Source organism: Bombus pascuorum, chromosome 1 (assembly GCF_905332965.1).
Source record: "Bombus pascuorum chromosome 1, iyBomPasc1.1, whole genome shotgun sequence".
NCBI classification, from domain to species: domain Eukaryota; kingdom Metazoa; phylum Arthropoda; class Insecta; order Hymenoptera; family Apidae; genus Bombus; species Bombus pascuorum.
The window spans coordinates 33,946,851-33,972,279 of record NC_083488.1 but is presented as its reverse complement, the minus strand read 5'-3'; the positions used below and the strand labels follow the sequence as shown (position 1 = coordinate 33,972,279).

Genomic DNA, 25,429 nt, shown 5'->3' with positions numbered 1-25,429 from the left:
GCCATTGAGAAATGTAAAATCGGAGAACAGTAAAATTTTAGAAAAGTAACATCTATGTGATATATCGCTATGAAAAATCTATGGAAACAAGCTTAGATGAAAAATGCATACATATTTCATTGTTCAATGGGAATATTTTTAGGAATTAAACGACGCGAGGCATCGCAACGTGGCGCCAGCTGGTGGCTGAGTAAAATTTAGTCGACAGTGTCGCGACGCCGCGACGTATTTGTCAATACCAGATCGTATTCACGATTTTCATAGTTTGTTGGTGTTCACAAAAAAGTATCGCGCGATTTTATCAAGGCAAGTGACTCGAGTGATCGAAGTAAAAAGAAATTTAATATTGGATACGAATCAATAGATAATTGAATTGAAAAGTAAAGGGTACTCGGCGCGGGGAAAAGGGATATCGAGAACTGGCCGGAACTCGGGACGATAGCTGGTGGCTCGGTAGGTCTGTAGTCTGTAACTCGGCCGAGTATATTGTCTATCTTATTCGAGGGCCGAGGGGAGAGCGGTGGTGAGTGAGTGGAATACAGTGAAATATCAAAGATCGAGAGTAACATCGTCGGCAAAGAGTTGACTCGATTCTAACGTCGAAGCATCGAATACCGGGCCTACGAATGCAGTTTCAAGACGGAGTCGCGTATTAAGATGTGAGTACGGTGTGTCTTGGAAAATACACGGCGTTCGTTGCGTACCGGATTTCACGAGAAAATTATGGCGAAAGGAGAAGAAAGGGTTTCGTTGCCAGCGAGCATTGCATCCGTCGCGACAGCTCTTCATCGAGCATAAGACAGTGGAAAAGATTGTCCTCGTAGACGGTATGAAAAACTGCCGATACAAGCAGAAAATATTGTAAATTTACATTGAATTTTGCACAACACATAACCCTTTATGTATGTTCGCGCTTAATCCGCACACACGTCTCTTCATACGCATACTATCATGCGCTTTATCAACAATGTCATTCTAAACTTTTGTGCTAACGCATCTATGTATATATACCGTGATAGAAACGCTAGTGAAAAACCGGTCTTGTCTTTTCAAAAGCTCTCCGACTTCTCGTTCCTTGATCTCGTTCTTCCACGGAAACGTCATTCTCGTCGTTTCGGCTTCAAATTTTATTTTATCAACCTTCATTTTTCAATCGTCTGTACCATTGCTAAAAATACACTCCATCTTCGATAGACGTTTCTTGTCTTATTTTTTCCTTTTTTTTTATTTTCTACAAAAGCTACTCTATAGCACACGAACCACGTTATCCGTAAAATGATCTGCCCTTTCGTTCTGCCCTTCGTAATTTCCATATTCGAACGTATTCATTTTCATACCATTTTTACGCTGCAGAGAATGTATTGTAAAAATGTTAATCTGCCTTTCTGTTACTTTGATAAAATCTCATTGATCGTAACATTATTTCAGCGAAAAGAATTTCATTCTTGTTGATCTATTTTACGATATAAACATTCTTACTATGTCCTACTACTATTCTTACTAAGTACAAACAAGTTGCCGTTGTTGTCATATAGAAATTAAGGTGCCATCCAGATCATCGTATTATACCAGTCAGTTTTCATTCTACTCGTATCACTGTACGAATTCGATATCGAATACTATTCAAATATTTCTGATACGATATATTTTCAAGGAGAATTTTTTGAAGCGACGTCGCTCGTTTCGAAGCGATGCTCGCCATTCCGAAGGGATGTGCGATTTCAACGTACGGATTTAGTTCGAAGGTATTGCATTTACGTAGAGGCACGCGTAAAGGGAGCGGCTGAAACTAAAGGTAGAAACGTAGAGAGACGGTCGTTGGCCGAAGGAGAAACGACCCGGCGAGTCTTGCTCGAATCAACGGAGAAGAGCCTGTTTCGCTACATAGGGAACACGTATCTTTGTCGCGGTTGCCTCTGTTCAACCTGCTAGCCTTTCGAACCAAGCTTCGCGAGCAAACGATAACGTTTCTTTACCACGCGAACCAACTTATATACATATCTACTTTTTTCAATTTGTTCGTAGTTAATTGAATTTTCGCTAATTCCGTGGCGCACGGTTTCCGTCGAGACGGCCATGTACACGAAATAACGCGCAGTCGTTTCTGTAATTTTTCTTCGATTAGGTTTGCAACCGAACCATCAGCTCGTGCACAAATTGTGTAAAAGTATCAAGTTACAAATGAATTTCGGATCAGCGTTGAGAAACAGCGTTGAGAAACAGCGTTTGCATATTGAAACTGCCTGTGTACGTATATACGTAATAATACTGTAGATGTGAAAGAAGCATTGCGATTTGCGACATGAAAACTCGACGAGCAAAGTACATAGTCACGTGCGAGATATAGAATATGTGTTTACGGCGATCGGCATTGCAGAGGTCAATATACCGTTAGAGACACCGCGATATTCTCCTCTCTTTCTTATTTCGTTGAACGCGTCATATCGCGCCGACTTACCAATCCCACGTCTTTCATTTTTTTTTTTTTTTTTTTTTTAAGCGCAAATTTGTCTTATCGTACGAATGCGTTATTAGATAGTACGTGATACGATACGATCGTTGGCACTCGGACTTGCTTTTCTCATGCATTTCAACCGAAAAGTTTTTCCTTTTCGACCGATACACCGTTATTTGCATCTACCCGACTTTCGATTTTACCCTCTGTTTACAAAGGTCGCAGATTGTTACCTTAAGAGACTATAAAAACAAAATTTTAAGGAAATGAATATTTTTAAGTAGAAATTATACGCGACGAAACAGGATCGTGCCGATTAAATTAAGTCGTGTTTGACGCGCGACAGATAAACGATAAATATCGATACCCGATACTTTACAACGACTCTTTATAAGTCTCCACGTATTAACGTTTCGACGTTAAATCAGTGACGTTACAACGTTGATATACATATTGTTTTCTAAAATTAACACGATAGGGCTTGGTTACTTAAATGCGATACAGTGTCACGAGTGTATCGATCGAGGACAATGTTTACTCGATGTTTGCAAAGTCTCTTATTATGCAGAGATCTGTCATCAAACACCTGAGATTATATTGGAATTAGTAAGGAAAATAGAGAATCGTACAACGCGCTAACGACAAAGACACGTTTACGCGCATCTCTTTTCCTTACGTTGTTCGATATCAATGAGTTTAACGTTACACGTGACGCTGCGATTAAACGTAAATGTTGGTTTACGCGAATTCGCGCTCGTAACGCTTTACAGTTTGACTAACATCGGGTCCTTGACTCTGCCGCTCCAAGTAAAACCATGTTTTACGTAAGCACTTTCCATCTGCGAAGGTACGAAAGCGATTGGTGAAAAATGCTGTCTCGGCTGGAAATTCGATTGCTTAGAAATGTCGCTCTGTTTCGGCGAATATATACATATATATATGTGCGGAGGCTTGACGCAAATATTCCCCAGCTTTTTCTTCATTCGTGTGCAAAGATCAAGGGAAAGGTATATATTAGCCAACACATATCGTGTAATAGATTTGTACTTTATTTATGCACCGGATAACGATAACGGATTTTCCGTAGTTTGATCGTTAACATTCAAATTGCAATTGCTGTACATAAACAGCGACCATTTGGAAATACTCGTAGGATAAGCACACCGATGCGAAGAACGATGAAGTTCTGAATGTCTTTATTCTGCAGGTGCGAAGAGGCTACAGAAGTGGAGACGCATCATCAGCAAACGGCAGCAACAACGATGGGCGTCGCCGAGGATGAGACACCGTCCTCTTTGACTTCTCATCCTAACCCTAACGTTAACAACTCCAACCAAGAAGGTACGTGTCAGAATTGCGAGGATCGTGGAAATAAGAAGGATTTACCGCGCCTATGTGCATATACCGAAATATAGATAAATGTCAAACATAACGTACGTATAAATGAAATTCGCGAGATACGGTGCTATTCGCGCGATCGGATTATCTTTGAATCGTACAGCATCGAAGATATAAGTCGGTAGAAGTATAACGATAGAAGGATAATTACGTTTAAGAAGTTTGATATCTTTCTTCCGGATTCGCAATCGACATTGGCCACGGTTCGTGTTAATCTTGCACGTTCTCGCCTTTTAAGCCGAAACAAAGCTAAGAAGCAAAATGCGCGCTCATTAATTCGTTTAATTATGATAACACGGAAGCACCGTGGAAAGTCTCGATGCGACAGAACTGTACGCTGCCATTTCTCACCCAACCATCACCGTATTAAATTTAAAGATCTTTATCCTTTCCTTGTCTCTTCTCTATTATTAACCTACGTTTCGTTTTCGGTTTCGGTCTCGGTTTCGGCTTTGGTTACTCCAAATGCAGAGAAACGTATTGTTTCACCTTTATAAAATATCGTTCGCGTATAAATAAAAAGTTTTTCTCGAATCGTCGCGATTATTTTCTTAATTCCAACATATTCGTAACAATAGACAAACGTTTACGGGTGTTCTTGCATCGACTCGCCTTTTGAAAGAACAAGGCTTTGAAGGTCGACGAGTCTCGAATAAATAAAACCTCTTTTACGGCGTAGCTACGTCTAAATAGTATTATCGTTTTTACTCAGGATTCGTGGTTCTTACGAAAACAGCGACGTACATATGTAGATGAGCGTAAAGGTAATCTTTGTGGCTATTGTGTACGCTACTTTACGTCGAACGGACGATGAGGTACAATGGATACAAGTTCTACGCAGAATAGTTAGAACAGAACGGAATGATTCATCGGCGGACTTTTTTACAGCAATCGCCTAAACGATTTCCATGTCATGTTAAAACGTTTTTCACGATGTTTTTATAATTCCAAACGGTTTGCATTCACATTGGCTATTATCTTTTTCGTCTGATATCGAAATTGTAAACCGTAGAGGTAGAGATTGTAAAATTGTAGTGATTATAAAGTATTAAGATAAGCTATAAAGATTATAAAGTAATTCGTTATGATCTTTTTCTGTACACACACGTACGTATACCGTTCAATACGATAAACGGTAGTACGTACGAGGATAACTAAATCAAAGGTACAACTATTATAGCGTTTTTTCTATTTCTTATCTTGTGTTCTAGAAGAAAAGGTAGGTAGATAAGTAAATTATTTTTATCGTTATTTAGCCGAACGCTACAACCGTGACTAACAAAGTGATCGTTACCAGACTACTACATTTTTTCGACAAACCAGTTGAAAATTGCCTCGTATCGCGTGACCATTCTGCTTGGTTCGTTCATCGATCGCTATGTTCTATACATTGGTAGAGCCGTTTCTAAACTGACACGAACAGACGCATGAGAATTTCCAGGCATATATGTAGCTATACACGTATGCGCCATGTGAATTTTATGCGACAAAAGACATTTATTATCTAAATTGATTTACTAACTACAGCTTTCAATTTCAAATTCTATTTCTATTGTTTTACGAATCCGGGCGAGCGATCGTTTGAGCGAAATTCAAGCTGGTCATACGATATGTGAGAAAGTTGGACGCACTCGGTCCAATAAAACCTAGGAACAAATTTTTATTTACTTACGCGCTTCTGCTATTTTATTATCGTAATAATTCCTTTCTTTAGACGAAAAAGCTTTTCCAGCATCTCCGGAACAGATCGACGCTATTTACTAACATCAGTTAAATCGTTTCGTTTATATCGATTGCTTAAATACAAGAAGGTTGAAATTCATAACGTTGAGGCAAAGTTATCGATACGTATGTATATTTACGTTTACGCTTCTTTAGAAGGACAAAGAAAATTCAGTATACAACGATGCCAACTTTATCGCTTCGTCGCTATTTTTCTTTAATATAAGCAGATTTTACTCGATTTAATTTCGGGCGTATATATTTTGTATATTTAATTATATGTATGTATATGTGATTATTCTCTATTGTAAAATTTATCTTGTAATGTATTCTTTCAAAAGAAGACAGGGTGAAAACAATCGCAAGAAACAAGTATTCTTTGTGCCGTGCGACGTATAATTTGTTGTGTAAGGACTATTGTTTTCACAATTTCTATGGTAAAAAAGGAAAGTGTGTAGCTTCCCGTAAATCTTCCCTATAATACGCGGAAATGATTTCATTGCTAGGAGTTTCCATCGTAGACGAGTCGTGATTTTCTTCGACAAATGCATCCACAGAATTTAAGAGGGGAAGCGGGAAAATGTCTCTCCATCGTGCTTTTCCATACACGCGTTATATTATTTTTTATCTTTAAAATTTTGCGTTCCATCGGAATATCATATTTTTCAATTTTGCGAGATAAAATAAAATGCGAGATGAAACTAACGTTTCGATCGTAAATACCAGATTTGGAAAGCATTATCCGTCGGGCACGATCGTTCGCTGTCGCTGGTTAATGGTTGGTAACGTAGGTACCTTCGAATGGCGAGCAACAAGGTACGCTCGTTCGCGTAGTGCCTAGTTGCACGAAAATTACTAAAATCTTTGACGTAGTCTAGCATTGTTGATTCCTACTACTGTTGTTACTACGCGCACGTTCCAACTACTGTGTTAACGTTATTAGAGTGGAAATCCTGCTTGGATGTATTTACATGATCGCTCTACCGATTCAGCTTTTTCATAAAAATTACCCACCTCTGTCTATGCATTGTTGTAACTACGTCATTTTCAAAATTTTAAAATAGGCAATATAGTTATATTCTGTTTACGAATATTTTCAAATCTTAAAGTCTTTATTTTTACGGTACGATACGATCGGATCTGACGATATATATTTTTAAGTCACCGAAATTTGAATCGGCGATCGTTATCTGACTAGTTCGGTTAACCTCCAACAGTCGTGGGTAACCGACAAATTTGCGAGTTGGTATTCGATTTGGCGGAGAAAGTACGATGATAATCGTGTTATACCGTCGATTACACGATATATATTCTTAATTCGTAAGCTAGCAGTTCCGCAATATTTTCACCTGGTATGCGACACGTAGTGGAGCACTGCAGTATTTTAGTTAGGTCGAACTGCGCTTTGAACCGTTGCCAACAACGTCTTTCTCTTTGTCATCCTGGTTTTTCCTCCTCGTCGTTCGAACCTTCTGTAACCTCGCCTTTGTATTCGTTTCACCTATGGGTATTCTAGGTCAAGTGTGTATTTTAATGATCACCAGTGTTAACGAAGATACTTTTCCAAGTTACACGATACACGGGAATCGAATAGAAGTCATGTACCCTATGCTGACGATCTTCGCAATATATCATGCTGCAACATTTTTGCTTACAAAGGTAGGGACACTTATGCAACGAAATGAATTTTTTACGTATCCCGTCTGTGATAAATAATCCAGAATCTTACTTTTTCTTCCACGAGAACAAACGATACGGAGGATCGGACGATTCGACGATCTCATCGGTATAAATACGTAATCCCTTTTATTACCTTTGCTCAAAGTTAGCCAGTGTCGAACGATGAAAGGGAAGTGGAAAGATTTCAAATTAGAGCGGTAAAATTGGAACGAGGTAAAGTTTTTGAAAGAAACTACAAGACTGAACGAAATGCATTAGCGACGCGTTAGAACAAGTATCGCCCTCTTGATAAAGTTTACTCGTACGTACAGAAACGGAAATTCCCGAAGTTATCCGCATACGGAGGGCACTGTCCTTAATGCGTTGCATAACTTACGCTCATTACGGAATCCTCGGTGGCGCCTCTATTTTTATGCAGAGTATACCGTACCCATACCGGCAACCGTTTTACGATTTATTACTGGGATCTCTGTGTCAGTCTCCTGACTGACGATGCCAATCAACATCCGCGCTAGACATCTAGATTTCCCTCTCTCTTTAAACGTAAATGAATATTCGATAATAGATGTCTATCGACACCTCTTAGAATTTTTGGTAGAAAATCGTATAAATTAATTTCATCAGCGTGAAGCAATCTCCGTGTCCGATCTCGGAATACACACATACACACTCGGTCTATCGATTTAACGATAATTGCATATTTTTACTGGTATATATTCGACCATATTTTCAGTCACTTGCAATACAAAATCTGAATAAAAATTATGCATAATCATAATATAAATTAAACAACGTCGACTCATTCGTTACAATTTTGAAAAACAGAAGAGAGTTAATGTTTCGAATCATCTTCGATTTGACGATACAATGTTTTGGTTTTTTACTTTGAATGCTTGTACAGCGTTTTATAATAATGAACGTATTTGAAAAGTTTGATGCATTTACACTGCGATCGATAGGTGCTTCGAATGTCATTAATCAACGTGTATTATATAATATTTCTTACTCCTCTTTTGTGTATATTTCTCGATTAGGGTTTCGGCAGAAGCGACGAATTAAATAGAATTAAAATAATTAGTTCCTGTCTTAAATTATATCTGTGCCCATTGTGTTCACGAGCTTTTGCAACTTACGAAAAATATAAACGAATAAAGAGGAAAGGAAAGAGGCGTGAAGTCTCAGTGAACTCGATCGGACACGCTTTCTGTTTTTACTTCGTCTCTAGAACGGGCGGTTACGCTCTTCGCCCGAATAATAAAGACGACTTTCCATTTTCAACGTAAACGATGTTCTGTTGAACGCAAAAAGAAATCGTTGGAAGACCCTTATGAAATCGTGTGGGTGGTTACATTGCATTTTTTCAGGCTAATTATTCGCCAAGTTGCCTTTAAATAAAGATTTTTAACGCGTAACGCGTCAATCTTGAAACTCATTGGCGGTATTTTTGCCGCAAGTCCGATCATTTTCCAATACCCGAACTCTGGACATTTCGCTATTTGATTATAAACTTTTAATAAGCTCGTTAGAATACTTAGAATACGTACGCTGTTGACCAGTTAAAATAAAAAGAACGATTAAGAATAAACACGTATGATAGATTTTATGGCGCGTTGTGGACGATTACGCGAGCAGTATACATGTATCTACGAGTAAACAAGGGGGAAGAGTTTGAGGGTGATCCGCGAAAAGTCAGGTTATGGAGACTACACACACTTACAGAAGATCGTGGTTCTGTCTGACAGTCACATTGCATCAGCCGAGTATCACGCGCTTATCCCTTTTACTCCAATTTTCCATGTTTTTCGCGTCTACGTTCGTTCGTCCGCTCGTGCGTGGATCGCCTACGAATCGCGTCCACGCGTGCAAGTACTTGTGTACACAGGCGCGTCACATCTATCGTATCGCAATGTGGAAACACGTTGAACGTAAACGTCAGCACGATGGAACACGACGACAACGTGTTGCTGTGCCAGAGAGCGGCAAGTTGTCGCAAATATACCTCCAGCTGTATTCGTTTCGACATTTCTGAACTGTATTCGTTAACAAAAGTGCAGCAAGAGTAAGGAAGCTACGCGAGTAACGAAGAAGGAAGGAAAGAGAAGATAAAGAAACAGTTACGAAGTAGCGAGTGCGAGAGGGAGTTGACTGAAGAAAAAGTAGCGGTGTGGTGGGGCAGTTAGCGACAGTGTACCGGTAGTGGTAACGCGGGTGTCGCGGTGTTATGCCGCGGTGAAGGTATACGCGTGCATGGATACACGAACACGCAGGCGGATCGAAAAGAGAAAGAAAATAAGAGGGAGGTAGAAGGAAGAAGGCCGGCAGTAGACAAGAGGAGTGGTAGAGGAGCACGAAGAAGCAAGTTGGCAGAGACAGCGTCGAGAGAAGTGGTGGTCGTGGTCGGTCGGTTGGTCGGTGGCAGTTCGAGTCTGTCGTCAGGTCGAGAGACGTGTGGTTAGAATCGACTCGTTGGCAACGTTCTCTCCGTGCTTCTACGTTTTCCTCCTTATCTCCGCTGAATTTCTCGCCAGCCGGATGAAATTGTGCAATCGAGGCCTACGTTCACGACGTTTCTCGATATGGGTTAAATGGTGTTTTTCGGACGTGACTCGACAAGATCGACGATCCGATTCTACCTGTTGTGCGCAAACTTCGATCGCCTGTGCATTTCCAAGTGAAAATTAGTGCGCGTACCGTGTAAGTCTTTGTCGGAACGCATTCTACCGATCGAACGACATTCGTTCATTCGTGTACTCGTTTCTCTTGCTCTACGTCCCGTACGTAACTCTAGGAGGGCAATCGAAAGGAATATCGCTGGTCGCAAGTAAAAAAGGAAAGAATAGGAGTGGCGGCGAGTCAGCTTATCGGAATATCGGAACGAACCGTATGCGTCGACGACGACGTCGAAGACGAGGACGACGGTAATACGTAGTCGCTGATGATAGCGCAACGAAACACGGATAATGCGGCAACTACGTGACCGACCGAGCAACGTTCACCAGTGCGAGAGATCAACCTCGACCTCCAAACGATTTGCCGACAGTGTAGTCTGCAAGAGTTTACGCTTCGGAGGGACAAGAAATATTCAGGAATGCCATCCTTTTCCCTATACATACTTGGAAGACTGTGATGCCGCGAACGTAGAAAACTTTGTTCGTTCGATTTCTGCAAACGTCTACGAAAAGATTCTTACGTAGGTCCGCGAGAAACCGTTAATCGAGACTAGATTGGATCGAGCGAAGTAGGACAAAGTGCAATAATCCTACTTAAGGACAAATTCGTGCCGTGTATTTCTTCCATCTTTCCGATGCGCGGAAGATCGAGGATCTTCGGAAAGCGTTACCGGATCGGGAACAAACAAGAGTCGTTGCTTCGATCGATCGAACGTTCGATTTTAAATACACGTAGACTATTTTTCCTATCTGCATAATTTACCTGGATACTACCATTCCACGGTAGCATAGTATTACTCAGAAAGGCTGCAATGAAAACTAAGTACCTTATAACGTACCAAATAAATCCGATAGGTCGTTCGTTTTGATAAGAATTTTAAGAAAACGTACATATTACGCGCGAGACGTCGGGAGAATTTACAAAGAACTAGTTGATCCGACGTGATTTGTCCTTTCTATTCCTCCGTATTCTCCGTATTACGTTTGCAGAAGAAATAAGAAAATTCGACGAAGATACGAATTCCGTTTGTCGTTCGACGGTAATCGACTGCGTCGAAGAGCAGAGAGGATCAGCGAAAGAACAGCCATGACTTTGGATCGATCGGACGAGCAAGGGCGCATTTAGAATACAGAAAGAGTCGTCGAGGTATGTGCAACAAGTTAAGGGGAAGCACGTGACTGTTAGCTGCTAAAGCAAACATCCGAGCAACATAGATAAAGTTGGAAGCGACGACCGCGAAACTTGAGGTACGCGCGCGCACAAGAAAATATGTACCTATACTTGTACGTTCTCTTCCTGGCGAGTCGTGAGAAAAAACTCGCTGGCCGAGTTTAAAGGAAAACATCGAACATTGGAATCGGCCGGTTGGTTATGAATTACGGAAGTAGGAAAAAAATAGAAAAAGCAAAAGGTGTACATCGAATTTCGTGATCGGTACGTTGCCGAACTTATCGTCGATACGCCTATGCCACGTACTCCGAAACCATATAGGAAATTTACTCGAGTTTCCTAAATAATCTTATCTTCGCGGAAGGGTGTAAAACCTTGAATGACTTTTCCATTCTGCGGGTTTGTCTTTCACTCGTCCGACGAGAGGACGAGACAAATGCCCGTCGCTTCGGAAGATTGGGTCCCGCACCCGGCTAAAATAACCAGTTCCATTACTACCGTCAAAGGTACCACTATCCAAAGCACTACCACAGCTTGGATGTCGCCGTACAGCAGAGCATCTCCGTCCGAACGTCCAACTTCCAACAACAACAACAACAATAATGGAGTTGTTATACTCGAAGGATGTAGACCACCTGCTGCCACCACCGCTAGAAGGTTTCTCAGGTGGTTTAGCAGACTCGGTCAACCACCGATCGGAAAATCAGGTAAATTCGAAAGCGATTGTCAACCTTTCTTTTCTATCGCGTCAACGAATTAAGAAACCTGTAACGAACATTGCAATTTGCAATTTAGTTTTCATATTTCCTATTCTCTTGGTATTTTATCGTACGTATCTCGTCGAACGACGCCCGTTCGTTCTATTCTTGCTTCCTTCTTCCTACTTTCTGTTTCATTCGTTCAAGGTATAATCGCGCAAAGGTGAACGATTGTAAAACAGTATAGAAGAGACGAACTGGTCGAGGATTAGTATCGTTAATTTCTCGAAAGGGTGAATTCAACGCGAATAACTCGACGACTGAAATACCATCGGCAAATGGTGTTTTTTATTAAAAATTCTAAACTTTTACACGTCGATATCGGTTTGCGTGGAACAACGGTTAGTTCGGTTGCACTGCAGTCAGACTAGCCGCGTTTGTACGTACGAGCACCTACTCGTAAAGAGCAAGATCGATGTTACTGCGTAATAACGTAAGTGTTTGAGTATACTCGCGTCTTATTATAGTTAGCTGCGTGGTACTGTTAGTCATCGCAGGTGTTCCGTACACACGGCAGTGGCCATTAATAAAAAGATCCTACTTACCAAGCAAATGTACACTTCACGACGCTAGCAGATAATTGAATAGGAATCGTACGTGTACGGTTATTAATACGAAAGCATTTCCATCGACTGCGATTTCTTACGACTCGTAACTCTCGATCTTTGTTTAAGGAAGGACCACACAAATTTTCTTTGTTCTTTCGATCTTTTCCTTCGTAATGCATAGATAGATATTTACGATGGTCGCTCAAAAAGCGATACCCGTTAACGCATAAAAGTCGTATAAAACGATGAAATGTGATCGTAGAAGGTCGCTCGGTGTTCCTATTTAAAATAAAAATTTCATCTATGAGTACTTAACTAGAGTTGTCATAGTTTGGTACGTTTCAAATGGCGATGCAAATTGAACACCCCACCGATAACGATTTACGTTTTCTCAATACTTAATACGTTCGTTCAAAAGCAACTCGCCTTTTGAATCATCGAATTACGGCAGTTTACGGTAATAAGATTATATTTGAATTATTCGTAAGACGACGGGTGCGGGAGTTCAATACGCGTGGAGAAACTGTATGTGATCGTAAGTGTTCCGATCGCCCGTTTGTCGTTACGAAAGACCTCGAGAAACGTGTCCGAGGATTCATTACGAGTGATCATCAGCGCATCAAACGATCCAACGATCCAGATTACCATCGTTTTTGCAAAATTGAAAGAGTTTCTGGGCGAATAAGAGTTTCATGGTGGGAAAGGAAGTGTGTGTCGAAGGTATAGAGAAATTCGTCTCACGTTGTGACAAGTGTCGTGAATACGAGTCGTAGTTGTATTGGAAAATAATTAATTATATATAATAAAACTACGCTCGTATGGTTGTTATCTCAAAACGGGCATTACTTTCAGTCCGAAACTATATTTCAGGAAGCAATTTAATCGATTAACAGTAACGAGAGCGTCACGATGTTTACAATAATATTAGAGATTGGGAAAGGAGTTTTGGTGAATCGATTTTATTAATTAACGTCTTTTATTATCAGTTTGAATCAGTTAATCGTCGTCGAATAAGATAACCTTTTTCAAGCATAAATTTATGCCAAGTATACTTAACAATCTCTGCAACGATCAGTGTCAAGTTCCTGGTATTTAACGATGCGTCGAGTATTTGGTGCAATGTACTCGAGCTACCATGACGAACGCAGAATCGTATTAACGGGGCTTCCATTGTTTCCACGATCTTTCAACAGTCTATCTATACGTTTCTACAACGTTTTTCTCTTATACGTAAGAGAAGCACCCTCGCTGTGTTTGCGCGGTGTTTACTCGAACAACGTCGCATCTCCTTCGTTCGTTTCAAAGTCGTTTTTATCCGTTCCGATTAATCGTTATTGGAAACTGAACTAAATTAAACGAAATTTGTATCAGAGTTAGACGAGCATCATGATCTTTGTACAAATTTGTAATTCAAACTGTCGAGCTATGTGTATCAATCGATTACATGGAGTAGATGTATCGTCGAATTTAACCGTGACGATGTTCCCTCGAAAGAAATGTGCATAACGCTACCTAAAATAACAAGCGTTTCGTGAACAAAAGAAGATTATACTTGAGATTCAAACTCCCCGGCAAACGTGGCACGACACGATAACTAGGCCGGAAAGAGGACGAACAGTAAACTTGATAAATAAACATTAGACTTGGTGTGCAAACCAGGTCGCGATCGTTGCTGGCAACGGCATGTCGTAGAATTCGTAATAACCGCGTTCTCTGTTATGTCCTTTCTCTTTATAATCATGCACGATTAACAGGAAGCAAATAAGCAGTACGGTTCTGTCGGGTCGTTTTTCGTTATTTAAGAAATACCGCGTTTAAAGGCGTAAAAATCGTAAAATTCGTAATACGCGGCTTCTAACATATCCGTCAAGTACACGAAATTATCAATGCAAATAAATTTCGAATCTAGAACGAGTTATGGATAAGGAACGACGATGTCGAACGATAACAGAGTCGTACCATCGTCCGAGTTTCTAATTAGACTAATAAGCGAAAAACAAGTTACGTAAGATTTCCATTTATAATCGTCTTGATTGTTACATCTTATTTACTGGTAATGTATGCACCAGTTTTATATCTATTTATTTGCGTATTTCAACCGACCCGTTAGATATTTATCGATATCTATGGATATCCGCTATTTCCGACTAAACGCCGGTTAATAATTCTTTAATTTATTTCACATTTTCTTCCAGTTTTTCATTTTTATCTATTTATAAATCCGTGTCAGCGACTTATTCGTACTCGTTGTAAATTTAAAACTTATTCAACTTCCAGATTATTTATACATATATGTATTATTCTTTTCTCGCGATCGGCGACGTTCGATTCAATGACCGAATATTTCGAAGCTTATAATCTTACTCTATGGATTAGTCCAAGATATTCCAAGGAAAGTCTATCGATTACGGCAATAAAGATAATAGACGTTTTTGAGAAACGCAATTTTTTTCGTTTAACGATCAAACAGAATATGAAACCAATGTCTCTATTAGAAATTTACATTACCGTCTTCTTCATCCGCAGCCTCGCGATACGTACGTCGTTCGAGCACCTTACTGGTTTTAATCACATTGCACGAAATATCGATCGATAGATCGATAAACGTCCATCCATCGATATATTTTCTCAAACTTGCCGAGCAATTAAGAACCTTCTGTACCGTACTTTGTCTTAATTTATAATTGAATCGTAACTTGCGATACTCGACGTAATGTTACATATTCTATACGAGATTCGTTACCATAGTCGGTTTATACGAGAAAGCCTAGAAGAGATTTTTCAACGATGTCGCGTTTACGCGTTGTGTAATTCTCGGCTTGTTTGCGCGTGGGTGAAACTGAGTATGTATGATGTATCACCTGGCAACGTTGCGGGCAAAAGTGGAAGTTGGGATTCGAATCACGATCGGTTTCTCTTCGTAGCAAGACAATGCTCGCTTCCGGGAAATTCATAAGCCACGAGTATTAGTTTTTGCAAAGTTTATATCGAAGAGACGCAAATTTTTCCTTTCCGTATCGTCGCACATCGTACGAGTCACATATCGTCTATGATTTACATATTACTCGAAGCAACGCAAAATCGTGATAACGTTTGTAATTATTAACGAGCTACGCGTTCTCGATTCCCATGATTTTTCAATATGTCGTAGAAATCAACGTTTTCTTTCTATTTACGTTACCTCCGGGCTGTCTTAGTTTCGAGAAAAATCATCGAAATCGAGAACGCGTCGTTTTTCTAAATAATTACCGTAAAATTTTCTTCTTTATACGTACATATAATATACATATCTCGCTAGTTTAGTTTAGTTCAACGATAGTCAAAATCGATGATCAAATTTTCGTAAAACGTTTCGTTCTAACAGCGGGTGAAAAGGAAAGAAGGTTTTCTTCCGCGAAGAAACGTTCGTTTGCGTCGAATACTCGTTGTCACGCAATACGCTATCAGATACGAGGTCATTGGCTTGTAATCTCTCAAGGAGGTTACATACACGTAGGTGCTCGAGCAAGAATACCCTCGAGTGTGTCACCTGCTTTAAATTGTTTTTCTACGCGAACACAAACATTCTCGCGTCTATCTCCGTTTCGAAGGTACATCGTACTTTTCACAAGGTATACTTTTCTCGATTTTATTAAATCGCGTAAGAGCAACTAAGACGATATATTTCATCGAATGGAAACGTATCTCATCGTACGATATAGCGTATTTAATCGCGTGATTTAAAGTGTAATATGATTTTACGTAACAAAAATTAGTATTTGATTTATCACGTCTCGTCATATTCGAAAATGCTGCTCGATTTCTTTCACGAATTTCGATGTGCCAAGAAATCGAAAGTGCGGTTAAGTTTCAAAGCACGTTCGCGTGTAACGGTATTTCGAAATATGAAATAAGATCGTTAAATAGAGGAACAAAGTAGTCTGGAAAAATTAAAGAATTTAATATTTCCGAAAGTGCGAGTTCTATACCATATCCACACACATACGCCACTATAAAACGCGTCTTTATGTTTGTTTGATATTACGAAACCAAAGAGAAATTTCTTTAACATTGTTATATTTATTTTATTACATCTTGTTTCTTCGACTTAAGGAATTTTTGTTACGATGGAATTAAGAAATAGCGAATTAAGTTTCTAGTTACCGAATACTTGTTTCGTTCATTTCAATAAATACCAATTACTATTTTTAACTTTCTATGTGATAATTATATTACGTACAAATATATAGCTATAAGTAAGTATTCCACGTATTAAAAAAGATTAAAATGAAAAAAATTGAAGAAATAAAAAAATATTAAAAATTTAAGGTTGATCAATCGGCCATTTTTGCCGCCTACTCGTCCATTATAAAAGTGTCCGGATGGTCGGTTCAACCGACTATATACATCTCTGGTATTTTCTAATTAATTGGTGAAAATATCGTTCAAACTTCTCATCATCGACATCTGAGAAGCGACAGCGTTTACACGACGATCCCTTTCCATTTGCGCTGTTTTGGTTTGATTTTCCTCGTGCGATCTATCCTCCTCGATGTAACGGTAGATTTAACATGATTTTTCTTCGTTGGGAATTGGTGTCGCGCAAAAGCCAAATATATACATATAATCAAGCGAAGTCGAGGATTGCTTGACCTGTTGGGCATGTATTATACATACGCTCTCGTTCATAAGATATAAATCCGTAAATACGTAAATATTCGGATACTTACGGACGGGGATGTATGTAAGTACAATGTACATGGACGACGTATCTGCTACATGTGTACGCTCAAGCGTTCGTTCGCGAACAAAGCAACCATTGTCATGCGTGTACAGCGGTGTTCGCACCGCTCGCACGAAATTATGTTTTATACTTTCTCGTTCTTATTTACGGAACGTATCCGTTAGCGAGTAAGATTTTAAAATCTTGTTATTTTCGGGATAGAGACGAACAGGATGCGCTAACGCGTATATGTTGTCGTTAAAAGCAACTGCTCATCGAACGATGTTCTATTTGTAAATATCGTTACAATTATATTTCTAACTACGAGCATTTGTTCGTGCGGTGTGTCACTATGGCGCAAATCGCTCTATCGTCTCGACAAGTTGCACAACATCGGTTTACGGCTCTGATAAATTTTGTTGGAAAATTAAATTTCTAAACGATTCGTTGCGTCGTTTTATAATCTCAGAGGAGGTTCCGTCGTCGAAGGGAAACGCGATCAAGCTTGCCTAATCTGTCGGTTTTGTAACTTTGCAAAGTTGCTTGTTCCACGCATTCTTTGTTCACTCGCGCTCGAGTAATAGATTGGGAGCAAACTTTTGGATCGACATCGATCTCGTGGCACAGTTTTTTCTTCCTCGAAACTCGAGCGACCATGAAATATAAAAACTCAATAAGGTCGATAGAACGAAAAACAAACACATGGATATACGGTATTTCGTTACTGGGATCTCGTACGGAAAAAACAAACGGCATGTTCGCCATCTCACCGAACGATTATCCCGAAGAATTCGTCGTTCTATGCTAGAGATGAAATTCTATGCGATACACATGGACGTTTAAAGACCATTACCATTTTCCCGAGAGCTGACTGTTGTCGAAAAGTCCCGCGTACCGGAGATGGGATCAGATTCAGCCGTAGACAATCGCGATAACATAATTTAACTTGTCTCTCGCATCGAAACTGTCAAAGCATCGAAAGCGATCTGATCGATATTTAAAAATATTGCGAACAAATATTTTCAATTTTCAGATGTTAGATTTGGATGTTGATATTCCATAGAGATAAAAATATAAGATAGAACAGGATAGAAGGAAACACGAAATATGTACTTGGCGTTGTATGTACATGAGTACGATCAATCGCCGTGCATATCACGAGAACTACTTGTTTTCATCGTTATCTACTCGCTGTAGTGTCGATAAGGGTAACACGAAAACACTTTGTTAATCGTAATGTTGTGCGAACATCGTAAAAGTACGAGAATCATCGGCGAGTATTTAAATTAAAAATCGATGAACACTTGACGCGTATGCTTTAAAAACGAGTGTTCTCAGTTGGGTGGGTAGCTTTCTATTTCTCATTCGATTCTCTCTGTTCTGTTCTCACTTCTACTCTGAATTAACGACGCGGAAACTTCAAGGCTTCTCGCGTTATATGTAATATATTTCGCAACGAGTCTTAAATTCTCTTGCCGGTTAAAATGCAGTCGATTGCGTTGCTCCTTTCGCCTTGCTCGCTGTTTTACCTATTCACCCCTTGCTGCGCGTTCCTGTTATACGTACTTAGCGTATAACAGTCGGTGTTGCGACAGAGATCGTACACTCGTTACATTCTCGCAAGTAATCCTACAAATACTTTATTTATTCCTTATCGATCTATTAGCGATACGAAGTCGAATATTTTTATTCTACGTATAATAATTACGATATTTTGTGTACTTTATTTTGCCCGATAACTAGAGTGAAAATCGAGGAAAAGTCGTTGCGACGAAGGCAACGAGTATGGCGCAAGATCGTAGCTGTTGGACCATAAGCGTAATTAAAAATATCTATAGCAGTTGGTCGAGTCAGGCCTTATCCGGTATCCAAGTCAGGCAAAGTTGCCACTCTCCGATGCGAATTTTCACAAAAGACAAACGGTATTCTTTTGTCCACGTTTGTCCACTCAGAATTTTCGTTTGTTCGCTATCGAACGAACGAATCCCGTTTGCTTTTTTCTTTTCTTTTTGTAAAAATTCGCATTTAAAGGTGTCAATTTCACACAACTCCGTATCCAAGTATAGGTATACTGTACGTTTCAGGAAGTTAATGCGTTTTCCATGACTTTCTTGAAGTTGCCCCGTGAAAAGGCAGTAACGTAACGTTCTCCGAGTAATTACTTTGTGAGAAGAAAAGAAACATCGCGAGCGAGACAGCTTTTGTAACAACTTTATACGTTCGTTTCTACGTTTTCTCTTGTATAAAATATCATTCTATAGCGTGGACTATAGCGTAAGAATGGATAAATGACATAATATGACTCTTTAGGGTACTTTATAATATCGTGTCCTTGACACGCGCGCACGTTAACTAAAATTAAGCCAAGGAATTCGGAACCATAGCCAAAAACCAATGCTATGACTTTGGCAAAAGTTCTTCAAACTTGCTAAAGCATGTCCAACTTGATCATACTTCGTGTCTAGATACCGCATGTACTCTGCCACGCGTTACTTTTGCTTGAAATTTCGTTTGAAGTAACGTTCTTTCAAAGTCCTATCGCTATCGATCATTTACGTTTATTCGACTGTACGTTATTGTGGTTTTTAATATCGCTTCTCGATAACCACCTACGTACAGCCTTTGTTCCTCTCTTCGAGCGTTATTAGTATCACGATAAATATACGATAAAAAAGAAGAAAGAAATAAACGGATGTTTGTTATTCGAATGGGATAGTATGAAACGGGAGCAAATAACGGATAAAAGTAGGATGCGAGCAAGCAACCTAACGATTATGTATTACGATGCGCGTTCGATCGTTTGCGAAGCAGGCTCGGACTTTACTCGATCGATCGTACTAAAACGAGTTATGCATCTAGTTTGTCATTCGTCTGTCGACGCCAACAGTCTAATTGTGAATATACTTTCACGTTTAAAAGAAACGTTCGATGAAACATGGAACACCGCGTACGAATAGCATAGGTATAGTCGGTGGAAATGATATAGCGAGGTTGTAAATTAAAATATTAAGCGTCGACATCAATTGGCGTAGCTGCACTCAGGGTCGTGCGCGTTTTATAGAAGCACCTTGAATCTCAAGCTGCAAAAATCACTTCTGAATCGATATTTCAAATTTCCAATTAGGATATCAAATTACAATCGCTGTACATCGCGGAAAACGTATACGGTATAGACCCCTCCTGTTCAAATATTTAAAAATCCGGCGCTTTTATCGTCCGTACATAATATTTCCCGGCAATGAGTGCCTTTTTCCGTTTCAAATATGTACATATTTTATTAATGTTCGTGTACAATGTGTTCTTTCGTTTATTCGGTCGAGAGGATTCTAATTAGAAGAATTTAGTAGGAAAGTAACGGCGTTCCAAATACGACGTAATCGAAGAACTGGAAAGTGACGTAAATGCGATAGAATCAACAAAACTACATGGCGTTGGAAAAGCGACGATAACAGACACGAGAAAACAAAAACACGATATGAAAAATTACCCGAAGAACGTAGATTCCTACGATGCTGGCAACGGTAGGAAAAATTGAAACGTACCGATGTGGTAGTTTCGTTCCGATAAAGACGATAATAACGACGATTTTATACAAATGGAAAGAGCAAACGGAAGTGCTAATGAAAAGGTGCCTTCTCGTACCATAGCAAAGGTGGTAGCGAAAAAATGCATCGACGATTCAAAGTACAAAAAGAATAGCTCTACGCTATTACGTACTTGTATTGAAAAAATTATGCGACTTAGCGGGCAAACAAATACGAGGTCCATAAATATTTAAAGAAATTATCAATTCATCTCAACCTGTATTCGAACAAACGAAACTTCGTATGATCGATTGTTTCATTATCCGAACGGTCTCTTACGTCTGCCTGTTAGTTCGGATAAGGGAGACACTAGCGTATTTTCGGTAGGTCATGTCCTCCGAATTCTACTTTGTACAAACATTTTTTAAATCTGCCACGAGAAAAATATCAGGAAAAAAAAATCTGACGACTGCTTGTGTTTTCGTGTTCTTTCGTTCATACGTTTATTCGATTTTATAACAGCTTTACGCTCGATCGTACGAACCCCGCTCGAGTTTTGATCCAAAGTACAGTTAACCGAGGACCGCGTGCACCTTCACGCCGATGACGTCACTGGTAAAACTACCGTCACCGGAGCAACAATTGGGGCCGCGAAACAACCGGTAACTTTTGATTCTCCGCTGTGGTACCTCGCTTCGCTCCAACGTCGTCTTCGTTTCATCGTTTTTCCACAAACTAATCGTTGATACGATTAATACGATTCCGTGCCATATCGACTTACGTGTATACGTTATTATCCGTTTACACGTATAGCGTACATGCAAATAACGTACATAATGTAACGATGTTTATAAGAGACACGATTGCACGATTCACGAGCGATATGTCGCGTCGACAAAAATAACGGTAAAATTTGTCAAATTTGCAACTTAAATCTTGATAACGTTATAGTCCCGTTATCGAAGTAGCGTAATCGTGAACGGTGGCTCGATAAACGATAATCGATGACCTATTCACCGAACGTTCACGAGAGGTGTGCGCGAAAATGCTCATGATTTTAATTTGGAACACTCTCGAACGTGAAACGAATATGTAACTAATTGGAGTGTCGATGCACGTTCTGCGAATACGCAAGAAACGTGCGTGAGCATAAGTCGACGCGTGGACACAAGTGGGCATAGTGGGCACTTGGGCAGTGTGGGCATACATCGAGTCCCCCTATTTTCATCGTATCATCCACTCGGACTCGCTTGCGTCCGATCGCGTTCGTTCCAGCACGGTTAGTCGATCGTTCAGTCACTCGGTTAGACGGTCACCAAGTTACGTTCGCGTACGTGCGCTCCGGTCCTTCGAATATTCGATTCGAGTATTCCTGTTCGATTTCGGTGGGTTTCGTGCACCTCTTTCCGAAAGCGTATCGCGTCGCGCAGTCGACTCGTAGCCTCTCTTCCGATTCTCTGGATCGTTTCGCAGCCGCCGTTCGCCGTCGTGTTCGCGTCCGCGTGTCGGTGACACACCGCTCTGTGCTTTTCCTTTCTTCTCGATGCTCGATCATTTTCGCTACTTGTACCATCGTGACCGAATTTTTCTTCTCCAGCGAATCTTTTTTTGCGAAGTAACTCTGCGACGTTACCCTTCTGCTTATAAATTTGATCTTACGATTATCCTGAAATTTTTGACAGAAAACTTTATTTACCGACTTACGGATTTACGACTCGCGTGTAAAAGAGATCATTTATATGACAGTTTGTTGTACGGTTTTTAAATGGCTTGCGATAATAAGGAAGAGACGAGCGACACTGCCAAAATTTATACGCGTGATCGAAGGAACCAAGTGATCGACGATCGAGCCTCTTTACAAATATTTGTTAATCACGAAATCAGCTGATCAGTCGTAACTACGCCGTCGCTGTTGAATTTCTTCACGAAAAGAAATAAGCTACTTGCGCGATGAATACTACTTCGTAATAGATGCTAATTAACGACGAAATGTTTAATACATACATGTACATATAAATATGCAACGTCGAACAAGCTTTAAAAGAATTGCCTGCGTAATTTGGTATTTTAACGTTTTCGCTGCTAATCTATGCATATTTGCGAGAAATATTATCGTGCTGCTAAGGTTGGACGACGATAATTTTGGCGTGCTCGATAAGGTTCGAATTAGCCGTCGATTATCGATATTGCATCGAAGCAGGAAGTTTCCGTTGGTTAAGCTTTTATCTTTAACAACGAAACCTTGACGAACACGGAAATAGTGGTTTTTAGTTTGCACTACGTTTGCACTATATCTGAGTGAAACTCTTTTAAAGGGGACTGTTAACGCGAATACGAGTAAGTTGTGAGAAAAAGGATTTCGTTAACTTGGATATACGCATCCGTGTACTCAAAGATCTACATAGATCGTTACACCTCGTAAAAAGACGTTCTTCTTTCGATCCGTCGCGCCTAAGAAATTGATGTAACTCGATGGATAGAGATGCAACTGACATACTCTACTATACGATGCGACTCGTCTTTGCCTTTCTTTCTTTTCCACGTTTGAGGATGGAAAGATCGAACGGAACGCGCAAATAAACACGTTGGTGTTGGTAAAGGGAAGTACGTAAGTATAGTGTGCGCGATCGTACATTTTCTATGACGTAATCAATCGCGGGTGCGAAGGTCGTGTCGATGAGCAGAAGCTAATAAAGAGTCAAGGATAATAATTACTTATTTATAGGAATCGACTGCAACGTTACAAGTATCGTTACCACGTTCTTCCAGCAAGATCTGTAACGTTGGCGCTTTCTTTTAACGTTGTTCGGTAACTCGACCGAGATCGACGATCTCTCGATAAAGTCGATTGAGATTTGTTATCAGCTGCGTTACAGCTGCATCGTCGACACACGTTTATCGGGCTTTTATTCGTTGAAATTAAAGAAAAAGAGAAATTTGTCGATGTCTAACCCTCGGTAGGTTTGATTTCTATTCGACGTTTTTGCGTTATGGAGGCACACGCTTTCCTCGATATCGCGTAAACGTTACGTAAGTCAGGTAACGATCTTACACAACTGTTGCTAGAAAGAAATTATGCAGTCGAAAAGAACAAACATCGCCGAGTAAAAGATCGAGTGTTGTGCGAGGCGACACGATACGCTCGAAAGGTTGCGCGTGTGTTCGAATCGCGGGAAACGGTGACCAAGTGAAACGATCGAGAAGGAATCTACGATTTGTTACCAATTATCAATGTACAATTCGGAATTGTTGAAGACCGTGTGGACGAAGATAGGACAAATGTGCAGCTACATTACCTGTGCCAAGTCTTATCTTTCGGGTCAGTTTAACGAGCGAGTATGAATCATATCATTATCCTATGCGTAACGAGTCCGATACTTTTAACGGTTATCGTGCCGTGTTTCAAGATATATAGGTTTTACCTATAGCTTCGCTGCGTGTCTTCGATAACGGCTTTTAACTCTCGATAATAGGTTTTTAACGGTACGAACTACAATAAATTCTAAAAATCGTTAGTCATACGAGTTAAACTGTTTGTAACTGTTCGTTATTACCTCTTGCTAAATCGTCTGCTTTAACCGAGCAAGTGTTTCGCATAACGATATTATTACGTATAATACAAAGATACGTTGTATCATACCAGGTCGAATAAAGTACATGGAAACGAAACGTTGGTCGCTAGACGGAGGTACTTTCACTTTCCATCGCTGTAGCTATCCATTGCTTGCTAATCTACTCAAATGTATACCTAATGTCGCGCTTCTGCGTTCTACGCGTGTCATATGCATACGCCCGAATCGATTAAAATCGTTGGAAACTTAGTTCCTTATTTGTCCGCCTTTTCGTTTTACCTTTCAGTCAACCTATTTTTTATTTTTTATTTTCAATATCATTCCTTCGATCTTGCTACCGTACCTATATTCGGTTCTTTCCTAATTTCAAATTGTTTTTCTCGAGTTTCGATTTCATATCAACGAAATCCTCTAAATAGTACAACGTAGATATTGATAATCTTTCAAACAAAATATCTCTTACGTACGTTGCACGATTTTCTAATCACTTTCGTTTCGTAATATTTTCTTCGATCATTCGTTCTTTGCCGTATTATAGGCAGATAATAATTTTATTGTAGTGCGCTCGCGCGTGTATATTACATAAACTACTGTATCGATTTTACAACCTTCCAATGAGTCACATCCTGCAGTTTGAAAAACACTGCCCTAGCTAGAGGGAGCTGCTTTGCTGAATTCTCGAAAGGCTCAGGAGGAATGAAATTTAGGACAAGGTCAGGTCACGCGCGAAATTCTTGCGATAATCCCACTTTTTTCGTTGGTCAAGCATCGGTGAAAATATCAATATGTATATCAGTTTCAAGGTTAAGTGTTCGAAACGTGAGAACGGTGAAGAAAGGAGTAGATATTTAAAAAATTTCGAATATTTCGTATTTATTATTTAGATACCGTTACGATTGTATTCGTATTTTATTTACGTTAGACGATGTCAAGTACCCGTTCCTTTCTTTCGTTTATTCTCGCCTCTTCGCGTTTCGTATCGTTCGTAACGTAGAATTAAAAGTGAAATCTTCTTTCGAAATGTTACAATAATTGCCTTTCGCTAATCTTCCGATAATTTCTCGAAACTCTTACGTGCACTTTTCGAATGCTTTTCGAGAAAATATGTTTGCAAAATCTAGAAAAATATGTATCTAGAAGAATCGGCGTTAACTGGCGCGAAACCGACTAGTTCTTGTTTTACGGTATTTTATCGAGTAATCAAACTTTCTATCCGTTGAACGATATACA

General features: G+C 39.8%; 1 protein-coding gene across 9 annotated transcripts in view; it reads left to right on the top strand.

Annotated features, from left to right (window-relative positions):
- The first annotated feature begins 215 nt into the window (after window positions 1-215).
- LOC132911768 (serine/threonine-protein kinase tricornered) overlaps window positions 216-25,429 on the top strand; it is a 44,861-nt gene continuing 19,647 nt past the window's right edge. The window contains exons 1-3 of one of the 9 annotated variants that reach the window (XM_060968733.1): window positions 22,525-23,235; window positions 23,353-23,584; window positions 23,698-23,946. In XM_060968733.1, coding sequence (XP_060824716.1) covers window positions 23,859-23,946 — 88 coding nt within the window. In that variant the 5' untranslated portion in view covers window positions 22,525-23,235; window positions 23,353-23,584; window positions 23,698-23,858. Of the gene's footprint in view, window positions 828-3,343; window positions 3,463-3,662; window positions 3,797-9,483; window positions 11,803-21,928; window positions 22,013-22,524; window positions 23,236-23,352; window positions 23,585-23,670; window positions 23,947-24,269; window positions 24,316-25,429 lie in introns of those variants that run through there. The other 8 variants (XM_060968724.1, XM_060968707.1, XM_060968752.1 and 5 more) reach the window with 8 other exon arrangements.